The sequence below is a fragment of the Heliangelus exortis genome, chromosome 2 (genome assembly GCF_036169615.1).
Source record: "Heliangelus exortis chromosome 2, bHelExo1.hap1, whole genome shotgun sequence".
Lineage (NCBI taxonomy): Eukaryota > Metazoa > Chordata > Aves > Apodiformes > Trochilidae > Heliangelus > Heliangelus exortis.
The window spans coordinates 128,380,452-128,391,355 of record NC_092423.1 but is presented as its reverse complement, the minus strand read 5'-3'; the positions used below and the strand labels follow the sequence as shown (position 1 = coordinate 128,391,355).

General features: G+C 58.4%; 1 protein-coding gene across 1 annotated transcript; it reads left to right on the top strand.

The window, feature by feature from the left end:
• Positions 1–202: 202 nt before the first annotated feature.
• Positions 203–10,878, top strand: GDF6 (growth differentiation factor 6). Its single transcript, XM_071738005.1, has 2 exons — positions 203–648; positions 10,003–10,878. The coding sequence occupies exons 1-2, from the start codon at positions 312–314 to the stop codon at positions 10,866–10,868; spliced, it is 1,203 nt and encodes a 400-aa protein (XP_071594106.1). The 5' UTR covers positions 203–311; the 3' UTR covers positions 10,869–10,878.
• Positions 10,879–10,904: the final 26 nt, after the last annotated feature.

The window sequence follows — 10,904 nt, the reverse complement described above, 5'->3', positions numbered from 1 at the left end:
CGCAGCATCTCTCCCGGCATCTCGTGTCCTCTTGCTGCGTGGAGTCCACAGCGAGGAGGGAGCAAAGGGACCCCCAAGCACCCGACGGCGGGGTGTCCCGCCCCCGCGGGGGCGGGCTGGGTGCCCCCACGGGGCGGTCCGCGGCGGGGCGGTACCCACGGGGCGGGGCGGGCTGCTGAGGACCGAGCCCGCCCGGGTGCAGTCCCCGCTCCGCGCCGCGCCGCCGCGCAGTCCCCGCGCCGCTCCGTGGGCCGCCGCAGCCGCACGTCGGGCCGCCCTCCTCTTCCTCCCCATTGCCGCAGCCTCTCGCTATGAATGCACGCCGGGCTCTGCTCTCCGCCGCCTTGCTCGCCAGCCTCCTCTGGGATTTACCTTGCTGCCTCCCGGCCTCCCTCCCCGCCGCCTCGGAGCTCGCCGCCTCCTACAAGGGCGGACGGAGCCGCAGGGGGCCACGGTCCCCACGGGAGAACCGTCCGCGGCAGGGGGGACCCGCCGGTGTCCGGCCGCTCCCACGGGCGGAACCCCACGAGTACATGCTGTCTCTGTTCAGGACTTACTCCATCGCGGAGAAACTGGGCATCAACGCCAGCTTTTTTCAGTCGTCCAAGTCCGCCAACACCATCACTAGTTTTTTGGACAGGGGACGAGGTAAGATTTGCCCCTCTACACCCCCCCCGCCCCTCACCGTCCCCCCGGGGCTGCCCCTTCCCGCGGAGCTCCGCCGTGTGCTGCTGCCGTCCTGCGGACCCTGGCACTGGGGAGGTGGGAGAGCACTGCTTCGGTCACTGGTGGGGTTTGTCCCCAAGCCTTGGTATTGCTGAAAAGTTGATCCTTCTGTTAATTGTGGACTGTGTTGTTTAATCTTAAAGCTGACTGCCCCGAGGCGTTAAGCTCGGGCCGCGGCGTGCGAGACACACGCGTGTTCGTCTCCGAATCATCATGGGGTGGTGGGACACACTCCGCAGGAGCAATTTGGGTGTAAAAGCAACCTTGGAAAAAAAAAAAAATCCAAACCACTCTTCTAGTTTCTTTCGGTCTGCCTTAGAAAGGATCTGTCTAATCGCTGGGGCCGTAAGGCAAATGGAAAGTTCAAACTGACCGAGGGCAAACATTTGCGCTTAAAGCTGCTCTCGCTTAGGGTCACTTTACTGGGGTTACCTGGAAGACCACCAGCCCCAGGGCGGAGGCGCAGCCGGCTGTGCTTGCGGGGGGGAGGGGGGCGAACTGAAGCCCAGGTAACTCCCGGCCCCCAGACTCGCCGCCTGCTTAGGGACGGCTTCCTACGTCCTCCAGGCTGCTCCTCACCCATCCCCAGGCCGAGGGTGGCAGCAAGAGCCGATCCTCCGGTTCCTTTTGCTGCTCCGCGTCGGGGAGCCCGGAGGAGGGCAGAGGACGGGGCGATCGGCAGAGTCCAGGGCCAGTCGGGTCGCAGGCCTTGTCCCCGCTTAGCCCAGTCAGCACAGGTGCCGTGGGGCTCCGGAGACCCCTCCGCGACCTGCAGCTCCTGTCCCGGCCCTGCTTTGCTTTTCGCTCGTTGTTTTATCTCTCTCACTCGGGACAGCGGGTGAAATTTTCTCGGCGATCCGGAAGAAAATTTCCCTTCGCTCAAAACGCCCCTTTTAATTTTTTTCTTCGTTATCCTGGTTTGTGAGCCGTTAAGGACAGACTATTTAACAGGTTCTTAATGCAGGTTGTGCATTCTTTATTTCCCCACCCCTCTCCAATTTGAAGACCCTCCCCCCCACCCTCAGGGGACTCCTGTCCCTGTACCTGCCTGCGGCTGGCAGCGGCGTCCCTCAGCTGCCGGGCACCGGGGAACCTCGCAGAGCTCCCCGCTTCCCAGCCCGCTCAAGGCAAAGCGCAGCTCCGGGAAAGCCGCGCGCCTGCATGGAGCTTCAGAAGCCGCTCGCCCTCCGAATCAAACCGAACCCAAACCAACCCCCTCCGCTGTCTCTCCGTGCCAGCAGGCTCTCCTTCTCCCCGGCACCCCGACCCTTGCCCCATCTCCTCCGGCTCTTGAGGGGTCCTGCCCCGCGGAGGGGGCTCGGCGGGGCTCTTCCTCTCACATCGGTTCCCGTCGCACTCTTTTGGGCTGGGGAGGGTACGTGGAAGTGCCCACGGCGGGTGTCCCCCGCGGTCGGAAGCGCCCAGCCGTTTCCGAGGGGAGAAGGGAAACGGAGTTCTGCTTCCCACTTCCTTCGCCTTACGGGGGTTGTTTGCTTCGTCACTGTTAAAAACGGGGTGGGGGGGAAGGAAAGAGGACTCGCTTTCTAAAAATATGGTTTCGAAAGTTCACCCGTCAGAAACGAGCTGGCCCGCTTTCCCTCCCGGAGAGGAAGAGGGGTGCTAATTCTGACAGCCGTGGGGAAATAGAGCCGCGCTCAAGATCATCTTATTCTTGAAAACCAGAAGAAAGACAGTTAATTTAACAAATTTAGCTCATCTCGCTATGTCGGAGATTCTACTCCGGGGGAAGTGATTTGCTAACAGAAGTCCTGGTTTGATTAAGGAAAAGCCTCACTTTTCCCCCTTGATTTTGATTTGATGTGTCACAGGCTGTGACCTTCTGCTGGACCTTCTGAGGGTTGCTTAGCATCAAGCCACTGATTGGAGTATTTCAACTCAGTGATCTAATTGACTGTTCATGTCATAACATATCAAATATTGTCTAGTCTCCCATAATGAAGCGGACCAGCCAATGGCACATCACCAAAAAACTTCAAGAGAGCTTCCGTTCCTCTGAAGTGGTAGCTATTTTACTGCCCACCTCCCCGTGGGCTCCTAGCCCAGTTAATTGGCGAGCTGGAGTTGTGCTGATGATGAACAGTCTTTGCTCAGAGAAAATGGGGGGGGGGAAAGTTTCTGTCAATTCATTTGCAGACAATATAAGCCGCCCAAATTGACCCAATTAGATGGGCTGCTCTCTACCTAAACGGCAGCTCCGGGGGAGATGGGGGTGGCCGTCCCTCCTGCCCGAACGGTATCCCTTTCATCGCAGGATTTCGGGGGGACAGCAGTCGATAGAAGAGCGCGAACCGGCTTTTTTTCACTCCTGCTGCTATGCTTACATGTCCCTGAGAGCGTCTCGAGGGAAAGAAAGCTCTGCCCGCAAGCTCAGTCTCCTGCACGCAGGTCTCCATGGCCGCAGCCCCCCTAAATCGCGGCAGCCCCCCCGCCCCCCTGCAGCCCCCCGGCAGCAGCCCGTCCCGCCGCAGCTGAGCGGAGCTTAGCGCTTCGGTGCGGACACCAACAACCACTCCTCTTCGCCTCCTGCTTCTTCTCGCTTGAAGCTAATAAGATCGCTTTCAGCCTATCTCGAGAGGAGGAAAGCCACACTAGTGTGCTACATACTTTCCCCCCCCCCCCCAGCGGTAGAAAAAGAGACGAGAAAGGGGGGTAAACGGTTTGCTATTCCTCCTTCTCCACCCCCTCCTGCCCCCCACTCGCTCCCCCTTGTTACGGTCGCAAGATCAGACAGGACCTAGCTGAATGTAGGAAAATTACTGTTGGCACATGAAGTAACTCATTAAAACGCAGATGGTGCTCTCGCTGGCCTCAGGACCCCCAGCATTGGAGCTCCACAGTAAGGCAGGACAATTAGGAGCTGCAAGGACTCCACCAGGCAGGGAAAAAAAAAAAAAAAAAAAAAAAAAAAAAGCGAGAAAAGGAGCTGGAGAATGATGGAGTTAAAAACAGACAAATCCACAGATAGCGGCACGTCTTGAAACAAACCGAAAACAAAAAAAGATATAGCAGGGGTACAAGGGAGCGCGATTTTCAGCAGGTTCTCCTGTGGGAAGGGAGTACCACAAGGGCCGGCTGCTGTGGGCTCCCCTCGCCTTTCCCTTATGCGTGTGCACGGCTGCCCGCACCCGCAGTATCGCGGCTGAGCTCTCGCGTACGAAAAGGAGCCTACGGTACGGAGAAAACGAAATGGGTCGAGATCGTCTCCTTTTTCCCTCCCCGTTTTCTTTGTGCAGATTCGCTCTCCAGTTGAGAGGCAGCTGATTGAGATGGGCAGGGGGCCGAGCATCGTTATTTTGCTGTTGCCATTAGGATCGGGAGGGGGGCGAAGAGAGGGGTTAAGAGGAAGGGGAGATCCAGCGCGCAGGAGCTTGAAATGGCTCGGCCGTGCATGTGGCGGAAGAAAAGAGCGTAAATCCCACTTGAAGTTCATCTAGTGCAACATGTTTATGCAAAACAGCGGGTTTCTGGGTGGACCGAGAGCTGTAATACAGTGTAATCGGTGCAGCGCCTTTGCCCAGGCAGTGTTGTCGTTGGCAGAAGGAAAATGAAATATAAGCAGGGAAGTATTTTAATGGGGAAAGAGGGAATTCACAACTGTTAATTATTTGGTGACCTTGTATTCGATTTGTTTGAGCCCCTTATAAAAACACTAATGCAGACCAGACGGCCGGAGCTCGGCAGCGAGCAGCCGCTTCTCATCCCGCCGTGAGCCCGGGGAAGGAGAGACCGGGCCGGAGAGGCGCGGCAGCGGGGACTGCGCACCCGCGGAGCTGGCAGCGCGGAGGGGTGGCAAGGGGAGGGCTGCGGTCCGGGCTGCCTGCGTCCGAGAGATATTTAGGGGGCTGTTTTACCCCTCGTCGAGCTGCAAGGGGGAGCGGAGCGGGTCTGGGGAGCGGGCGGCGGCTCGTCTGTCCTTCCTGGAAATCGGGGGTTATGGGGAGGGTTTCTTTTAGCTCTTTTTAGAATTTGTCTACTTTCTTTTGCCAAGTCGTGGGGGTTTCGCACTGCAAGCGCAGCGGGACGGGGAGAGGGTCCGGGGACAGCAGAGCCCACCCGCGGGGGGGGCTGCTGCGCGGCACAGGTAGCTCGGCGGGGTGGTGCGCGGCCGCGAAGCCGCTCTGCTGACGAGGACTAATGAAAGCTTATCAAGACATTCTCATGGCTCATTTCAGACCTGTTCCTGATTTTTAACTGTTTTTATTTTTTAAATCCCCCACATGGAAGCCTCCCTACGGAGTTTGCTAAGGGGCCGCGTTTAATCTGTTTGTTTGTTTGTTCAGGTTTTTGTTTGTTTGCTTTGGGGTTTTTGTTTGGTTTTTGTTTTGTTTTGTTTTGCTTTGGGTTTTTTTGGGTTTTTTTAGGGTGGGGCGCGGGGCTTGAGGATGGTAGGACTGAGCTCTCATTTTAGGGGGTGTTAAGTTTCCGCCGCCCGCAGGGTGATGCCGGGCGATGCCTGGGCTGGCCACAACCGGGCGCCGAGTGGCCCGCGAGAAGAAAACCCTGCGCAGCCCGGAGCCGGCCCGGCCTCGCCCTCCTTGTTTTCCTCCTGGCATTGTAGTCCTTTAGAAAAAAAGAAGCCGATCTAAGAAATGTTCGTTTCCTTGCAATTTAGGGGCAGGCAGGAACTGATGTTGGGTGTCTCCGCGTGCTTGGTTTCTGAGCGAAAAGGGACGTTTCCGTCCTTGCTAATTGTGGCCAGATCTGTATGTCGTATTACTGGACCCCGGCGCTTCCGTAGATATCGCTCAGAAATCTTCTCCAAAACGTCCCCTCGCTCCGCTGTGTAACTGCTGCCGTGGGGAAGATTCAGTCCGATATTCTCCACACGAATTTTTGAGGAATGATTTTTCCTCGATCGAAATATTTCGGGCAGCGAAACGGCCGCAAACGGGGAAAGGGGAGGAGACACGGTTAATACCGCTGTAATAATGTTACAGCAGGTAGATATTCCCAAAGGAAGCCCCTCGCTGCCTCGGCGCGTCTCGTGGGGCGATGCCGGCACACAAGGGTCCCGGAGCCCCGAGGGATGCCCGGCGGATGTTGGGGGCGTCCTTTAGCGCCCCAGGGCCGAGCGTCGCTGGTGGGAAACAGAGAGGTGGCTGGGGGAAAGGAGGGCAGGTACGGTAATGCAGTGATCAAAGGCATGTCGCAGCCAGGTGCCTCCCTGCTCCGAGTGGAAAAAAACGAAAACAAAAACAAAACAAAAAACCAAACAGCCTTCCATCAGTTCTCCGGAATTTTGGCAGAATTGGGAACTCGTCAGAGGAGGAAGGTGTGGCCTTCCCAGGTTACTCGATAGGGAAGAGAACGAAAGTTTAAAATCTAATCACCCAGTGTAATAAAAAACCACGGCGAGGCAGGCGCTGGGAGATGCGGAATTGAAACCCGGAGAAATACCACACATGGAGACTCAGACCCTTCCACAGCTCGGGTAATGATCCGAAAGAAATACCTGTCAGCCTTGCGACTCTGCAGACAACGTGTGGGCAGCCCCTCGCAATTACGAGGGGTATTATGTTTTAATTTCCAGATTATTGTTGAGCGAGCGCCTGCAAAGGGTCTTTAAACTGCAAATGTGCTTTTGGTTTGCGAGTTTAAATACGGCTTGAAAGAGAATTTGGGAATGGGAAAATTCTTCTTGAATGTGGTTTGGGTATAATTTGCAGTGATGTAAAGTTAAGATCTGAGCCCTGATGAATTGGCTGGGAGCCCAGTACCTGATCTGCCATGAAAAGGGAAACTTTGTGTAGCCTTCGTTAACCCCCGTCTCTCCTCAAAGCCCAGGCTGACGGCGAGAAAGCGAACCCGGGAAGTGGGAGAGGGCTCACACGGGGAGTTAGCGGAAATGTCCTCACACAGTCATTAATTTAACCTCGGAGATAAGAAAAACCGCCGCCACCCCAAATGGGAGGAAAGCGACCGAGGAGGCGGGCGAGGTCCCAGCGCTGCACCCCCCGGCCCTGCCTGCCCCGAGGGAGCAGGGGGCACTTTGGGAAGGGCAGAGGGGAGCAGGACTACTCTCGTCCCCCACCGCTGGCACATGCTTAAATTCCAGATAGATCTGTTTCTCCCTCCTTCCTCCCTCCCCTCCCCTTCCTGCTCCCAGTATTTTATTTTCCCTCGAAAGAATAAACAACGAAGAGTCCAAATAATACTAATACTTACCGCGTTACTAACATTAATCTAAATTACCGTTGCAAGTACAAACACACCCCTCCAGTGCATTTTCAGCAATGTGGTTTTCTCCAGCCCGGCTGGATGTGAAATGACTTTGCTGCTCTCTTCAAATATTTCGGTAACGGGAATATGGATAATGACAGCCTCAACTGGCCTGAGGAAACAGACAGATCTCGAGCTGGCTGTTAGAAACCCCAGGTTTCACCCCACTCGCTCAAAGGGCTTAAAGGGAAACTGAAGAGGATGAGCCCCAAGACGTGTGTGCTCCTCACATAGAAGGATGAAGGGCTGCCAGGGTGTCCCCACGCCGTCACTGCTGCCGCTCTTTGTGTGCTGGGAAGGCGGCAGCTTCACTGGAACAAAGGGTCCCCAAACCAGACCCATCTCACCCCGGTTTGTGGAGGTTCCAAAGGTACCGCTATCATTCCCTCCCCTGCTTTTCCCACCCTCTTGACTGCTCTGGGAGCGAGCCAGCACTGGTTTAGGATTATGTATTCATCTGGAATTACTAGGTTACAAGAGTGAATAAATCGAATTTATCTGATCGGATTCAAAGCTGCTTATTTGAAACAACCGGCAGCACTGCCCCTTTCGGGCAGCGGAGCGAGAGCCGGCAGCTGCATAAACCAGCAGGAGTTTTCCAATGCAAAGTCAGTGCTTCCTGAAGCCGGCTCGGAGAGCCCCTTGCCCAGGGACACATTTCTCTGCCATTCGGCCGTGCCTCCGGCGTGCCACGATACCCAGCCAGCCGGAGTGGCCGCCCAACCTGCGCCAAACTGAAGCTTCAAAGGATGCTGCTGGGGAGTGCGTTGTAGGCGCACCCCCTACCCCGAGCAGGCCCCTGACAGCCGCAGGACCGGAGATAGCTTCCCCCAACCCCGCAGCATCACAGGAGGCTGCAGATCCTTTAGGAACCGCTTTCAGCGGGAACCCGCGGGGAATTCATCCTCTCCCCGTTTCCTCCCTATCTAACCCGCTCGTCTGGATGTCACACCGGAGCGGGGCTTGTTCCCGCGCCTCAGCCGCCCTCCTGCGTGGAGGTTCCGGGGGTGAGGCGGGGGCAAAGGAGTGCGCTGTCACCCCTGTGTCTCCCCATCCCCCGGGGAAAGGGCTGCCTTCCCTTTCGCCGGCAGCCCGGGCGGCCGGGTAGTGCCGCGCATCTCCCGCACCCCCGCGGGGATGCGACGACCCCAGAGCGGGGGCAACGGCCAGCAGCGGGGGGCGGGGGGCTGCTGCGGAGGGATAGCGGGATGGGCGAGCTCTTCCCCCGCCTCCACCCCAGTGCAACAGGGAGTACCGAAGAGGGAGAACATCTTCCTTTGAACCAAGACTGAGATTAGCAGAGAGGTGGCTTAAAAGCGGAGTTGTGCTCAGAGCAGAGAAGTAAGGGAATCCTGGCCTTCTTCCCCGAGGGATGCAAATCCCCTTCTGTCTGAAGCCCCCAGTCCTAACCCGGGACTCCTTTGAAGTATGGAGCAATTGCTCTAGAGCACTCCTGAGTTGCCGGACCCCTCCTCCTGCGACCCAGGTGCACCTCGCCCCCCTTTTCTGCCGGCCCAAGCACGTGAAGGGGGAAAACCACCCCCAGATCCACAAGCGACCCATGAGCCAAATCCTTCTCAGTCCTTGCAGCGCTGCTGAGATCGTCCTGCTCCTGCAGGCAGCTCCCGATAGATTTCACTTTTCAACAACCTGATAGAGCAGCTGCTGTCGTCACCTGGGACTGTGACGACACTTTTCGGGCTATGTGTGGTTTTTTTGCAAACTGCCCCCTGGTCCCGCTGAAGCTGCCTTTCGCTCCAGCGTGGGGAAGGAGCAGCATCGCAGCGGGGAAACCGCCGTCCCTGAAGCGGGAGGCGGGGGGAGGGATGCGGCAGAACTCCTGAGTCCAAATTCCTTGGGATGCAGGAAGGGCATGACCGATTTTCTTCCCACTCCCCCATGGAACGCAGCGCGGCCAGGGATGGGGCGGCCCCGGCCCCCCAACTCCTTCCCCGACCGAGCCGGTCGGGGCGAGGCGGAAGGCATGAACCATGCTCCGGCCTCTCGCCCCGGGGCAGGGGTGCTGTGCCCACGAACACCCCGCTTCTCCGTCGTGGATGCTGTCCGGGTGCGCGGGGCCTCCCACGGCGCGTTTGGAGGGATGCTCTCGGCCTGGTCCACCGTGGGCTCCCGTGGCCTGAAGCGGTCTTCCTGTCCACACTCCATCTTCCTGTTGGCGTCTGGGGAAACACGCAAGGCGGCCTTCGAGTATGGTAATCCGTACTGATTAATGCATGTTAATCTGCACTGATTTTTACATCGCGGTAGCACTTCTGAAGGTCTTGCTTTGCATAAATCATCTCTTCGACTCTCCTGCCCCCCAGGAGGTTTCCCCAGACCTATCAGGTAGAGACGAGACTGTGAAATACACCGATGAGGAATCGCAGTGACCTTTGTTATCAATAAATTAAAGGGGGCTGTCTCCATTTCTACCTCCGGACAGGGCTGATTTTGGAAAAGCGGCGCGGGGTTGCTGAACAGAGGCTTCAGTGACACTTTTACTGTTGAAATCTCCACAAACTTTACTAGCTTCTGGGGAAACCCAGGAGCTTTGGGAATTTTTGTATTTGTTGGGTTGTAAACATTTTATTGGAAAGCAGCTCAGGGGAACCTGGTTTGCTTTCTGAGCTGCACTTCGTACACCAATGTGTCAAAAAAGAAGTCCAGGTTTTCCTCTTGCAGGAGAGTATGTGTACATGTGTGTGCGTAATGTACTGAGAAGACAAACGTTGCCCGTCTCACACTGCTGGCGGGGCTGGTGGGCAGCGATTACGTGGGATCAGGGCCTTCCTCTAGGTGCGGGAGAGCGGTCTGCTGCCTGGTGCGGGTGCTTCCATACTCCTTCTCCTTCTTCCCACCCACCCTTGGTCCCGGTTCGGTCCTGGCACCCCGTAGACCTCTGATCACGTCGGGGGGACGGGGGCCAGGCGGGCAGGAGCGGCCCTGGCCGGGCAGCCGGCGGCCCTTCCCCTCCTCTGCGACTTATCGGCAGATCCCCCTGAGCGCAACTGACTGTAATTATTTTCTATCTCGCAGACGATCTCCCACCCTCTCCTTTGAGGCAGCAGCAGTATGTGTTTGATGTCTCGACCCTCTCCGAGACCGAGGAGCTGGTGGGAGCCGAGCTGCGGCTCTTCCGCCGGTCCCCCCGCGGCCGCCCGCCACCCTCCGCCCCGATACACATGCGACTCTTCCCCTGCTTCTCGCCGCAGCCGCTGGACTCCCGCGCCCTGGACCTGCGGGCGGCCCCAGGCGCCGGCTGGGAGGTCTTCGACGTGCGGCAGGGCCTGCGGGAGCAGCGGCCTTGGAAGCGTCTGTGCCTGGAGCTGCGGGCCTCGGAGGGCGGCGGGACGCCGCGCTGGCTGGACCTGCGGGCCCTGGGCTTCGGGCGCCGGCCGCGGCCGCAGGCGGAGCGGGCGCTGCTGGTTGTCTTCACCCGCGGCCGTCGGCGGAGCCTCCTCGGGGAGCTCCGCGCAGAGCTGGGCGCGCCGCCGCCGCCGCCCGCCACCCGCCGCCCGCCGCCCCGGCGCCAACGCCGCACCGCCTTCGCCAGCCGGCACGGCAAGCGGCACGGCAAGAAGTCCCGCCTGCGCTGCAGCAAGAAGCCGCTGCACGTCAACTTCAAGGAGCTGGGCTGGGACGACTGGATTATCGCCCCGCTGGAGTACGAGGCCCACCACTGCGAGGGGGTCTGCGACTTCCCGCTGCGCTCCCACCTGGAGCCCACGAACCACGCCATCATCCAGACCCTCATGAACTCCATGGACCCCGGCTCCACACCGCCCAGCTGCTGCGTCCCCACCAAATTGACTCCCATCAGCATCCTCTACATCGACGCGGGCAACAACGTGGTGTACAAGCAGTACGAGGACATGGTGGTGGAGTCCTGCGGGTGCAGGTAGCGGGCGGGACTCCCGCGTCTGGCGGCGATGCGCCGG

Bases quoted from the DNA above. Each gene is read 5' to 3' on its own strand.
- GDF6 (XM_071738005.1), top strand. From the start codon at position 312: ATGAATGCACGCCGGGCTCTGCTCTCCGCCGCCTTGCTCGCCAGCCTC. The intron at 649-10,002 runs GTAAGATTTGCC...TCTATCTCGCAG, and splicing joins TTTTTTGGACAGGGGACGAG to ACGATCTCCCACCCTCTCCT.